Source organism: Saccostrea echinata, unplaced genomic scaffold, assembly GCF_033153115.1.
Source record: "Saccostrea echinata isolate AGI-Se365-2 ecotype Australia unplaced genomic scaffold, CSIRO_AGI_Sech_v1 ptg000033l, whole genome shotgun sequence".
Taxonomy (NCBI): Eukaryota; Metazoa; Mollusca; class Bivalvia; order Ostreida; family Ostreidae; genus Saccostrea; species Saccostrea echinata.
In genome coordinates, this window is record NW_026889782.1 from 21,126,984 (window position 1) to 21,140,750 (window position 13,767).

The following is a 13,767-nucleotide window of genomic DNA, read 5'->3' on the forward strand; positions in this document are numbered from 1 at the left end:
ATGATACAAAAAAATGAATATGAATAAATATATAAGGACATAAAGCACATTTAATACACATAATTAAAGTGAAAAATTATGCTTATTATGACGAATTCATGTTTAACTTAAGCCTTATGCATGTATTTAAGGATAGACGATACATTTCTTAATAATATATATTTTTTTCTAAGAATTTGTTATTGAAGTATTGCTTCTTTAACATGTTTACTCCCAAAAATTGAGGTACCTTACCAGGCATTTGTGCAAAATACCAGAGGATGTTGTTTCCTATAAAATCCTTTTGAAAAAAAACTTAATTTGCCTATATCACATTTTTTAGTCTTTCAATCTTTCTTAAAGACAATTAGAAACAAGCTTAGAAATCAGAAGGTAATTAAAATTTGGAATATTTTCCATACAATACGAGGATATACATAACAGATATTTGAGGAACGTATCGTCTGACCTTAATAAAGCAAAGTGAATGTCTTCACCAGGCCTGTAGTTTTAAGATGAAATTATCAAATATTTCTGAGTTTTTTTTAATATGTTAAAGACCTTATTTCCGTTTGGAACTGATTTTTGAAATTTCCTAATAACATGTTATAGTACTGTACCAGTAAAATTTCACGCTGCAAATATACTAAATAGTGAATGATTGTACATAATTTCTCAAAGAAGTGGGGAAAAATTATTTGGAAATCCGAAATCCAGGAAAATGGTAGTTTACAGAAAAAAAGAACACTCATGACATAATACTTTAATCTAATAAGCTAAATGCAAAGACCCTCAAAAAAATTCTACATACGTTCCCTCTCGTTGAATCTGTTCACGTATGTTGTTATAAACAAATCCCAACAGCTGATCAACCACATGCACCACTCCGTTGGACACCGTTATATTTCCCTCAATAATGGCCGCACTCACCCCGTCACTATTGACATACACTGAAATCAGGAAGTAAACATGTTCAATAATTACTGTGGAATCATTTTTGTTCGTGGGTATACAAAATTTACTTGTTTGTGAGGACATAATTTTTGTGGTTAATCATTCTTACGGCAGATGCAACGAACCAATGTTTACAAAATAAACGTTTGTGGGGATGTTAATTTGTGTGTAGGGGTGACCCACGAAATCCATAAACATTGGTCCCATCATTTATTTATGGAAAAAAGAATGAAAACACTAACACACTAGATTTTTCTAATCAAATAATTATAGCAAACCAGATGTCAAGTAGGACAGAGACATTTTTCATGAAATTGGTACAATTCCAATAGCTGTTTATTATATATAGAGGGAAAGAGTTCAACTTTAGTAGAACTTTAATGTTTTTTTTCAATTATCTACAAACTCAATATGTCAAGCCAAAGGAATGCTTTTATACATGTACGAGCAAACCAGGGCAATTTACAACAAAAATAATGTCCCAAGCAACTGTGCCTTAATACCCCATTTTAACTTTCAATTACTAGGATTTAATGCAACTTCTAATAATAAATACAAATGAATTGTATAAAACTATGTACAGGTATTATTGCTATTTTTTTATGAATGAAGTTTCTTACCATTGTAACCTGACGGCTTTCTGAAGGTCAATGGTTGACCTTTAGCATTAGTTACACCTTCATTGTGGGAAATACAGTTGGTGAAAATCGCCCGATTAGGAACATAATGAGCTTGAAGAATCTAAAGAAAAATATTCAATACAGTTAAACCTTAATATCTTTAACTCAGCTGGATTGAGAAAAGACTTCAAGATATACCATATAACGGGTATTTTCTGCGGTTGGAAATTTTTGCGATTTGACCCCTGAAAGGTAGGAAATTAATTTCTGCGTTTTCAATTTCTGCGGTTGCATTATACCGCAATATTTTTTTACGGGATATGATCACCAAATTATGAGGATTTTGCAGAACATTGCCATGTTTAGGTTTAATTTAAAGACATATTGATCAAATGTGCTTGTAAAAAATTTCAAGCAATATGAAAGAAATATTTTGCGATTGTAATTTTTGCAGATTTGTCCTATCCACAAAATTCCGCAAAAATTGGACAACCACAGAAAATAGCCGTTATACGGTAAGAAGGTCTGAGATAATGAGGTTGAAATACAATAAGAAAATAGAAATTCTGAAATATCTTATGATTGAAAATGGACAACCGTTGTTCTTTGTGGATAGTCCGATAAGTGTATATTTACTTGTACAGTAGTAGGATCTGATAAGTTTATATTTACTCTTGTAATTCTGTGGGATTACCCATTGTAATTCTGAGAGATCTGATAGGTTTATATTACATGTATTATCCGTTGTAATTCTGTGGGATCTGATAGGTTTATATTTACCCGTTGTAATTCTGCAGGATCTGATACTAGGTGTATATTTACCCGGTGTAATTCTGTAGGATCTGATATAGGTTTATATTTACCCATTGTAATTCTGTAGGATCTGATACTAGGTGTATATTTACCCGGTGTAATTCTGTAGGATCTGATATAGGTTTATATTTACCCATTGTAATTCTGTAGGATCTGATACTAGGTGTATATTTACCCTGTATAATTCTGTAGGATCTGATATAGGTTTATATTAACCCGGTGTAATTCTGTAGCATCTGATATAGGTTTATATTAACCCGGTGTAATTCTGTAGGATCTGATATAGGTTTATATTTACCCGGTGTAATTCTGTGGGATCTGATATAGGTTTATATTTACCCGTTGTAATTCTGTAGGATCTGATATGTATATATTTCCCCGTTGTAATGCTGTAGGATCTGATATATGTTTATATTTACCCGTTGTAATGCTGTAGGATCTGATATAGGTTTATATTTACCCGTTGTAATTCTGTAGGATCTGATATAGGTTTATATTTACCCGTTGTAATTCTGTAGGATCATTCTTGAGTCGGTCCAGCTGTGTGATAGGAATCTTTTGCATTGCATTGTCATTGGGAACAAATAAGGTGGTAATCTTGTCTGGTGATGAAATGTCATGAATGTTGTCCAACACAATTAGGTAGCTCATCAAATCTATGAATCTCCTGCAATTTCAATTTATAATAACAGCTTGTAATTAAACTCATCTTTAGTAAATCAACTTGTTTTAATCCCAATTCATCATTTCAAAATTTATCAACAGCCTTTTATTTTTGTGTCTTAGAAATTCTACACAGTCAAATAAGCAATACCAGTAATTAGTTTGCCGAGGGATATAGTCATGAATAAAAGGAAATTGCAACATCTGATGATATTTCTCAAGTCAGAGTGAATTTATGCTGCTTTACAACTGTATAGGGTACAGCAAAGGGCAGTGCATATTGCTTTGCTAAAGTGCATACATTATACAATTATTACAATAGCTGTTTTTGAGGTCAATACAATGATTTAGCCACTGAAGGATCACAATGATGAATATTTAGTATACGCAGCCTGAAGGGTGAGGAGAAAATTGTACTTTGAGGGTGGCTAAATCATTGTATTGAAAAAGCAATAATTGTTGTATTATTTAATAATTAAATAATCCTAACTTAAGCAAACTATGATATCTTTCTTGATTGTTTAAATTTGTTGAAGCCCCAGCAATGAGAAAAGTTGGTTAATATAAAGATAAATAGTTGCATAAATTTTCTAATCTATTTAATGAAACAAAAACAAATGTCAGGCATGTAGCCTTGAATTTGGGGGAGGAAAAAAACTGACAATTTGAAATATCTTTGACAAGCTAAAAAGAGGAAAATTCTCCAAACTCAAAATCTTTAGGAGGCTGGGGAGGGGTGGTTAGGGTAAAAATCTGGTATTTATAAATGGTAAAATATTTTTCAAGAATTCTGGGTATTGCTGCAAATGAAAATATACGTAAGAATGGAACTTTCGCAAGTGAACTGTCCCATGTGATTTAACAAAAGATGAAAATATTGCCCAACAAAAATTATTTACAGTAAACCCTGCTCTGAAACAAGTCTATACATACGTAAATCTCTGTGTAGCATCCTCTGGATCTTGGATCCACCCATATGCTGTTTTTTGACTTGTTTTCCGCATGACTCCATTTAGACCATGAACAACTCCATTGGTGGCGGAGATGTCACGATTTGTTCCCTCCGATATCTCCACACCATTGACATAATACTTGATTGGTCCAAATGTGCCAGCTGAGGTCTGAAAGAACACAGAAACTATATTTAATCAAATTATCTGTTTTTCCCCGACTTATTTGATAAAGAGAAATTTCAGTTTGATTAATCAAATAAATTTATAAGTAGCTAAGACCTGACGGCCTTTATAAGAGATGACATCATAATCCAGCCATAGAAGAAATTATGTTAGAGTTCTTTATTTATAACCTTTGCAATTCAAATTCCTGAGATTCAGAAATATGCAAGAAAATCAACTGAGTTTAACTGATATTAAAATTGTTATTTTCACACTATGACAATAATAATCAGAAGTACTTAGCTTATACAGGGTCAAACAGAAAACCAAAGTAAAGCAATAGAATTAGAATATTCAAAGTTCCATGGTTGGAATTCATTTTATTCATGAGAAAAAATTTTCCAAACTGGTGACAATATATAAAATAAAATGTCTTACTCATAAAATAAATTCCTGACTACAAAAAAATTAAATATTCTTATCAATATATCTGAATATAAATTAGTCCTCAGTGAGAGAACTTTAACTTTCTGAAGGGTAGTTCACTCAATGTATACTTAAAATAGATATGAAAAATGCCCATCACCAAAATCACTGAAAAGTGAAATATAGGTCTTAATCAACAGGTGATTACACAATACATCCATCAAAGAAATAAATCTTAAAAGTATTTATTGATTACTAACAGATCAATTCTTAAAAACTTTAAGACAGTTTTAGTTGACACTTAAGGTTCATAGTACCCTGGGAAAGAGAGGTAACTCTCGATAGCATATTTCATAAAGCTCCACGAGATTAACTTTTTCAGCACATTAAATGCCGTTTTCAAGCACTTTTAGACAATCAAATCATGCAAAAAAATATATTTCTTGAGGTTTTTTTTTTCAAAATTTCTTTAACTCATTTAATTTTTTTCAGCATTTTCTAATTGGTATTGCTATAAAAAGGTAAATCAATACATTTTTTTTCTCTTTCCATTTTTATATTTAAATAAATATGCTTGATTAATATAAAGCAGCCAATTAACATCAGAATTCAAGCATCGTAGAAAAAATATATGCACATAACATGTATTTTTAAGCACATTTTCAAGAATTTTTTGCTGTTCAAGCATTTTCAAGCACTTTTCAAGGACTGGATCAAAATTCAAGCACTTTTCATGGTCTGTAGGAACAGAGTTACTCTGAATGGAATAAATGACAAATTGTCAAGTAATCAGCTCATTTCTGTTAAATTTTACTTAACTACTTTAAGTATGCTGAAATTTTTTAAATCATTAAGCACAATTCTATGTGTACAGGGATGATGAACCTTATAAAAAATTTTTTTCTTACACAAACAGTTTATCAAAGTGGTATCATGTTAACACAAACTTACATGCACTTACAAAAGTGCACACATAACATAAAGGACAAGGTATGGTAACAGCCAAATCTGGCCCCTTGATGCAAAAATCAGAACACAGATAAAACTGTGATAGTTTGTACCGTATTTGGCTGAATATAATACGCACTTTTTTCACAAAATAATTTTCTGTGAGAAAGGGGTGCGTATTTTACACCACAATGGGATTTTGATAGGTTTTTCTTTCATGTGAAACAAGGCTATCATACGCACATACCGTAGTATTACCTAGAGACTTATGCAATTTTTTGCTGTTTATCGCCATATTTAAAACTTCAGAAAGTTATTGTTGGAATGTAGGCTTGTTTAAAATGTTATATTTATAACCTTTTGATAGATAAATTAAATTTAAAAGCAAAATTAATTTGAGCTGCATGTTCATCGTCTCCGTGTAGGCCGCCATTAACGATGTTATTTATAGATGTTCACATTCCTTTGCCACGTGCTTCCGTAATCATAGTACACATGTACCTAATCAGTCAGACCACTCGGTCAAAAAAAGTAATAAGTCATTTTTTAATGAAATACAATAAAATAAAATTTATTTTAGGTTTTAAATAACTCAGTGAAAATTCATTTTAACATAAACACCCCTCTATACGTCCCAGTGAATGGAAGCCAATGTTGGGAACACGTGCACTTGTCACTTGATAATTACCCCTCAACACCCCTCCAGGCAATTAAACTGTTTACCGACTCCAAAGCATTGTTTTTACAGTTAGAGCACTGATTATTTACTGCCCTTATTAATGGCTTTGGTTATTTTCTTTGTTAAAAATCAGGGGTTGGTTTATGATCTTTCGTATGTATAAGCCTGTGTTGATTACGACATATTAAACAGTTAAACGCTTGTTAAATGTAATTTTACTTTATCTTATATCGGCCTCGTGTTAAATTGATTGAGAGTTAAAAAAGGAAACATTGAAGCATGTTGAAACTTAAGTGTTATCATTTACTCGTGCTCTGTAAAAATGATATCCACGAAGATCACCTCGATGTATGAAGACATATATCCCACCTTTGTACATCATTTTTCACAGCTTTGGAGGTGTGTTGATAACTACACTTTACACGCTTGTTAAATTTCGATTTTATTTTTATAACATCAGCTATTTATTTAATTAATTTCAAGTTCAAAAGAAGAAAATCGTAGTCTATGAATACTTTGATGTTGCAATATCGCTTGTCCTGTTAAATTTACATAATTTTCAACATGATTACCTTAAACTAAAAATAAATATGACAACTGTTAAACTTGCAACAATATCTCGTGCTTTGTTGAAATAAAATTATTTCCACAAAGAATAGTTAGAATACGGCGACGTATAATTTCAATATCACCGTATGCTAAAAAAAATATTAATAAACTCTGTTAATACTTTAATGCAACATTATCTCATGCTTTGTTAAAAATAAATAATTTTTTATCTCCGCGCCGATTTTCATAGCAAATTACCACGATTTTCAAAATTTCGGTAAAATTTTCTGCTGCGTATAATACAACCGAACTGCGTTTTTTCCCCAGTTTCAGGCTCAAAAAGGGGGGTGCGTATTTTACACCAATGCGTTTTATATTTGGCCAAATACGGTAGTTTAGACCTTAAAATGATACTTGTTTTAAAACCAGACCAATTTTGATTCAAAGCTTACACGGAGGACACAAGAGGGTGCAGAAGTGGGACATTTTCCTGAATTTCCTCGATTCTGCTGGAATTTAGTCAAATTTGCGATACTTTTCACTTCAGGAAACAATTAGAGCACTAGCTTGCCTATCTGAGATATTTATACACAAGATGCATCTGATGCTAGTGTATGAAATATATAAATTTGGTAGATAGGCAAGCTTGTGCTCTGTGTTTTCTGAAACAAAATGTGCTGTAAAATCGATGAAAATTTGCATTAAAATGAGAAAATTCAGACATTGACACATTTCCTGACCTTCCCGTGACCTCTGTATATGCCATAACTTAGAACCAATACTCATTTTGTGGCAGGGGTATCAACAGGTTTTTATTGATAAACTGTTCCATCATTCTAAAAAAACACCCCAAACCAGGGGCCAAAAAGGGGTCTTAGCCTATCTTGTCCTTTATCTCATACATCATGTACATGTGGGGGATACTACCTATGCTCGTTGAAATGGTGTATATTCACTCAGCAAGCCTCAGAAATAATACACCATTTCAACTCGATGGATAAAGCAAATATCAAATCACACAATATCAATATTCTCTATACACCTTAACAATTTTACATTATGTCTTTAATATATTTAATGAACTCTAAAATCATTTCAACAAAAATCTGTAATACACTTCAAAAACTTCCTCACAAGTTGTTATTAAAGATAAAAACAAACAAACTTATCAAACACAAAGTCCTTGACAACAAAACAGTGTGCAGAATAAAAATAATCAAACTGTAACAGAAAATTAAGCTGTGACAGACCTGTGAGGAATCAACCCTGGGCTCTCTAAACTTTTCCAAGATGCGCTACCAACTAAGCTAATTAATGGATCATCTGGAAAATATAGGTCAGACCCAACATCCGAAGCAAGTCTATAGTATGCATCCCTATATGCATCATTCAGGCAAGTTTCATCACCACAGGGTTTTCACTTGAGAATGCTTTAATAAATATAGGTCAGATTAAGCAACCAAAGCAAGACATGTAGCCAGTGTGCATCCCGCAGTGTTTTCCCCAGACCGTTTTTGCATGGCGGTACCGCCATGCATTCACGATCCCCCGCCATGCATCACACATTGCCGCTATGCTTCCCGCTATGCATGAATTATTAAAGGTAGACTATTTTAAGAAGAAGATATACTTGTTATCAGTTATTAATCTTTCAATGAAACTAAAAAACAAATCACTAGAATCACAGCGTGTACTGTACACATGTTGCACACCTGTGGTGAATTCGATGTGAATCGCGGTACGTGGTATGATGCAATAGTTGTCTATTTATGTTTATTGCAATTTACTGATATGTTACTAAGAATTAAGCTTTTATTTGATCAAAAATATTTATAAGCATGAAAAATTTATTAATTGCTGTCAGATACTACACACGGTGAAAGTAATACACTTGTTATATGCACATGTGGGTTTTTCCAACATCCACAGGTCATTCTATAAATAGCATTGATATTAGGACATCAAAAATGATTCATTAGTTAAACACTTAATTTTAAAGCCATTTTTAGCATAAATATGCTTAAAATAATCATGTCCAATAAATATTATCATTGTTTATTTACTCTGTGAACTATATATGGGCAAATACTTCGTTCAAGCGCACGTGCTTGACCTACATTCAACAGCTTACGTTGGACACCAGTCACCAGTGTACTGAATATGTTGTCACAATATTTACATGTAAGCAATGGTGCTACATAATGTGCACCCTTTTTGTTTAAAAATGACTGTAAAAGTAGGGACATCCAAAAGAAAAAAAATGTAGTAAATAAAAAAAGGGGGGGGGGGTCACTAGGGGCCTATTCAGTTTGTAGAAAGCAAGAATAACACAGCACATAAACATGATAAACAGACAGTGCTTTAGTAGAAAATAAAATAGAACAATTTTTTGTGATTAGATATATTTTTATAAAAGAGAACTCAATTGTTTAGCTTTTTTTAAAGTTATATTGACAATATATTCAAAATATATCATTTAAATTAAAAAAAAAATATAAATGAATGAATTTGTATTTTTCATTTATTAAATATAAATTCAGATACATGCACAAATAACTCAACAAGACACGCCACGCGCCGTCAATTCAGCAAAATTCCCCCCATGCATTGAAAATTTTCTGGGGAAAACACTGAATTCCCTAGATGCTTCATTCATACAAGTTTCAGCTAGGTAGGGTTTTAACTTTGTACTCAAAATGTAGGTCAATTTATCTAGCATCTCAGTCATGCAAGTTTGGTAGGTGGATCCACTATAAGCATCATCCATGCAACTTACTGTAGATTCCTAAATATACGCGAGGAATAAATTATTGCATAATTACGCGAGAAGCACCACTCGCAAAATAAAATTACTCGCTTTTATTTTTATAGTGCTTTAATGTATAGAAAATCTCTAGATAAATCAACGATTCGCGAATTATTGTTCTCGCGATTTGACGTCCTTTGGCAATTTCGCGATATTAAGTACTCGCGTAAAATAAGGAATCTACAGTAGTCAAGGTATTTAGACTTGCAGTTAATTGGGAATGTAGCTGCTCTAGAAATTTTTACCCATCACTCATCTGGAAAATGTAGGTCAGATCTAGCATTCAAAGCCAGTCTGGTAGTATGCATCCCTAGATGCGTCATCAGATCAAGTCACCAAAAGGCTTATAGTTACTTGAGGATGAGCATTTTCCAGAACTTTAACCTGGTCACTCATCCAGAAAATATAGGTCAGGTCCAACACCCCCAGCCAATCTGGAAGTGTGCATTCCTAAACTAGGCATCCATCCAAGTTTAGTCCAGGTAGGGCTTACAGTTACTTTGGAATTAACCTGCTCCAAAAACTTTAACTTGGTTACTCATCTGGAAAATGTCAGTCAAATTCAGCTTGCTAAACAAGGCTGGAAATGTACTTTCCTATATGCATTATGCATGTGTAACCATAAGGCTTATAGTAACTTTGGAATGAAACCTGCTCCTAAAACTTTAACTGAATGATCCAAAATTTTAAACTGCTCCAAAATTAAACATTATCTCCCATCCTGGAAATTTGGGTTTTATCCTGCATCCAAAGCAGGTCAAGTAGTGTAAATGCCATCCAAACCTGCTCCTAAAACTTTAACCAGGACACTAACACTGAGGCTAATGTCTGGGGTACATGGGCCATAAGCTCATCTAGACTTCATCAAAGTGAGCTAAAAATCATACACACTACACAGATATACATGTTGATTATAATTATAAGATGTACTGTAGCTAATATATTGATAATACTGAAGGAGTTAGTAGAGAGCATTTTGAAAGTAGTGCCTAAAATAAATTAGTTGTAGTATGAGCTAAAGGTGATGGTATTGTTTTCTTTGCTTTTAAAAGATTGTGAAAGTCACAAGAATGATTCTTCACCCTCTTCATGCAATTTCCAAACACTGTCAGATACCAAGGTCAGAAGAATTTCTCAAATTCAGCAACTTTACATTCCTAGATGTTCACTTTATTGGAATATGAGAATTCAATTATTTTCATACAATTTAAATATTTTCAAAAAATAGTATTTTTGAAATAAAAATTATTACTGTTGAAATAGAAAGTGTAATGCTGCAATCAGGTACTGTATGGTTAAGTTAATTTTCTTATGTATAATTTAGTCCCCCCCCCCCCCCTTTCAGTACCTTCTTTTGCAAGCTTTTGAATTAATGCAAATATAATCAGTTTGTCTTCATCATGGAAATTATCGATACATTTAATAGATTCATTGTTTCTTGAACTTTTGTCTTCACCATTAGTGCAAATACATGTATAGCAAAAAAATTAATATTTTACTTCCCCTGTACATTATTTTCATTTTTTAAATATAGATAATATAGGCCAGTAGGCACAATTACAGATTATAGTTTTCAGCAAGATTGAAAATTCAGCTAGAAATTTGAAATTGTTATTTATCAGCCACAGTATGTTGTTGTTTCTGAAAATTCTACTCTAGCTCAGTAACCAGAGAATATGACATTGTGTCTTTGAATGGAGTTTTAAAACATGTCAATCAATTATTAATAAAAGGAGTTTCATTAATATTGCAATTAAAGTTAAACCCACTCTTTACTAACAAGAAAACTGAGTTCATCCTTTTGTGGAGTCAACCAAAGGGTCAAAAGTGAAAGAAACAATGCTTCTCTTTTTGCTACCAAACATTTTGGCATTTCCAAACAAATTGTTGTGCTCTAAAAAAAAAATTCTTTCAATTTGGGAGTTCCACTGATTTCTTACTTGGGTGCTCAAAAAACAAGATCCAAATGAATTTGTTGTAGCTCTATGGGTAAATATCCCAAAGTAGACCAAGGGACTTAACTTTGAAGGATGTGGATTTATCTTTTCCATATACCTTTCCTTTTTAAAAAAAAGTTTCTTGAATCAGTTACTTTATCAAGAGCACAAAATACCAAAAACTCAGACTGTTATTTTTGTCCTATACAAAATACTAAAAACTCAGATTTTTTTTGTCCTATAAAAAATACCAAAAATCAGACTGCTATTTTTGTCTTATACAATACACCAAAAACTCAAGCGGTTATTTTTGTCCTATACAATATATTAAAAACTCAGATTGTTATTTTTGTCACACGAAATACCGAAAACCCAGACTGCTATTTTTGTCTTACACAAAATACCAAAAAGTCAGACTGTTATTTTTGTCCTATACAATACTCCTCACACGTAGGTTATCCGACAATGTTTGAGTTTAAAGCAGAAAAGTCAATTCCAGTGCACTACAACACCCAAACACTTACGGTGTACAATCTCTGTTTTCTATTTATAAATAACTTGTCACCGTTGGAGTCCATGCTTCGGAATTGTGTATTGTCCCTCATGGAACCTGATGTAAGTCTGGATCCATATACTGTAATTAAAATATAATACTCTGCCCACTATGCGTTCCGAATACAAGTAAATAAAATGTAACTTACTGTGTCCATTCTCTGGACGCGATTGAAAAAGAGGCGGTCGCCATTGGAGTCACTGCTCCGCACATACTGGTTGTCCTGGATGGCAGTTGTAGCGACGCGATTTCCTGGGACTGAAAACCACAAAGATGGAGGCGAGAATACCAGACATTGTCCAACTCGTGCTATAGATTCTGACTAATATTTAGACATACAAAATATATACAGGACATAATATTCTTATCTGTAGGGCACTTGGCATTCAAATGCAACATTTCAGTCCAAGTGAAAATAAATAACAATACATGGCAATTATATTATTTATGTATCCTTAAAAATGATGTATTATTATTATTTTTATATATATATTTTTTGCACCAAGTAAGTAAGGCTAGAAGTCAAAAATGATCATGGTGAGCATCAGTCTATGCGAAAGACATCGGACTGTCGGACCGGACCGATGTGCAGTGCCTCTGGTCCGATGCGTCATTTTTTACACCGGACCAGAATGTCCGATGTCTCAGCGTCCGGTTTTGAGCTTTACTATTTTGATGGGGAGTCATTCAAATGTTTGTTATAAGTAAAAAAAATATCGCACAAATCCAAATACGTAAATGAATTGATTAAAACCGCATGGACCGTCTACAGTAATAAGATTTTCTTGGTTCTGCATTTTCACGTATTTCACTATTTAGGTTAGGTTTTTCGGTCTGACAAAATTTGGTTCAGTCCTGTGTGTTCATTGATTACACAGGACCGAATGTCCTGTATGGTCCAAAAAACTTTCGCATAGACTGGAGCAAGGTGAGGGAGTTGAACCTTTCTCTTAGGTCCCCCCCTCCCAAATCCTGGAATTTGCTTTACAACAAAAAGTGGGGGCCAACCAGCATCTAAAGGAAAATTTACTACAGCAAAATACTTTACTTAGGGGGGAAAAATTAGGAAAGGGGGGCAGCCCCACACACCCCGCTTCTCATGCATTCTAGGTGCCTGTTACTTTTTGGGTCAATTGGCCTTTGAATCATTTATCCAAGTAAGAGTTATCTTTCTTATCAGAGGATCAATCATTCAATGAACCTTAATTCTAAAAAATTTCTTCTAATCTATCATTTATAAAGACTGCATTTAAAGACTAATTTTAAGACCATGTGAATGCACCGACAATATACAGTATATTAAGCAGAAATTTTAATGAGTATTCAATTTCAGCATTATTAGCAAGAGTTTTAGATGTTGCTAAAATTGAATATCGCTAACAATTCATTCCCCACTGGAGATTAATTATCGCTATCTTTCCATGCATCATAAAATCGTTAAAATCACTTCATGCTAATTTAATTCAATACTGATTTTTAAGGACAAATCGCTAAATTTGTGTTTCGCTAAAAATTCTACTTATACTTTGGTAAATTATCAATAAGAAGAAATTATCTATTACCATGACTACTGTCTGTAAGCCAGCCAACATTTTTTACTAGATTTGGCACCAGTTAAAAACTGATCGGCAACTTATAAAATTTGTGATCACATTTCCTACTCAATTAGCTGTTAAGCAACCTTGACTCCACAAGATGGAGTTGTTAGTGCATTAATTGCAGATG

The 13,767-nt window shown here is 32.9% G+C and overlaps 1 protein-coding gene across 1 annotated transcript in view; it reads right to left on the reverse strand.

Annotated features, from left to right (window-relative positions):
- LOC133199046 (uncharacterized) overlaps positions 1-13,767 on the reverse strand; it is a 29,154-nt gene that overhangs the window by 8,750 nt on the left and 6,637 nt on the right. The window contains exons 3-7 of the mRNA XM_061334936.1: positions 12,191-12,300; positions 3,963-4,150; positions 2,868-3,033; positions 1,554-1,674; positions 791-929 (exon numbers count right to left, since the gene is read on the reverse strand). Of these exons, the coding sequence (XP_061190920.1) occupies positions 791-929; positions 1,554-1,674; positions 2,868-3,033; positions 3,963-4,150; positions 12,191-12,300 (724 nt within the window). The remainder of the gene's footprint in view (positions 1-790; positions 930-1,553; positions 1,675-2,867; positions 3,034-3,962; positions 4,151-12,190; positions 12,301-13,767) is intronic.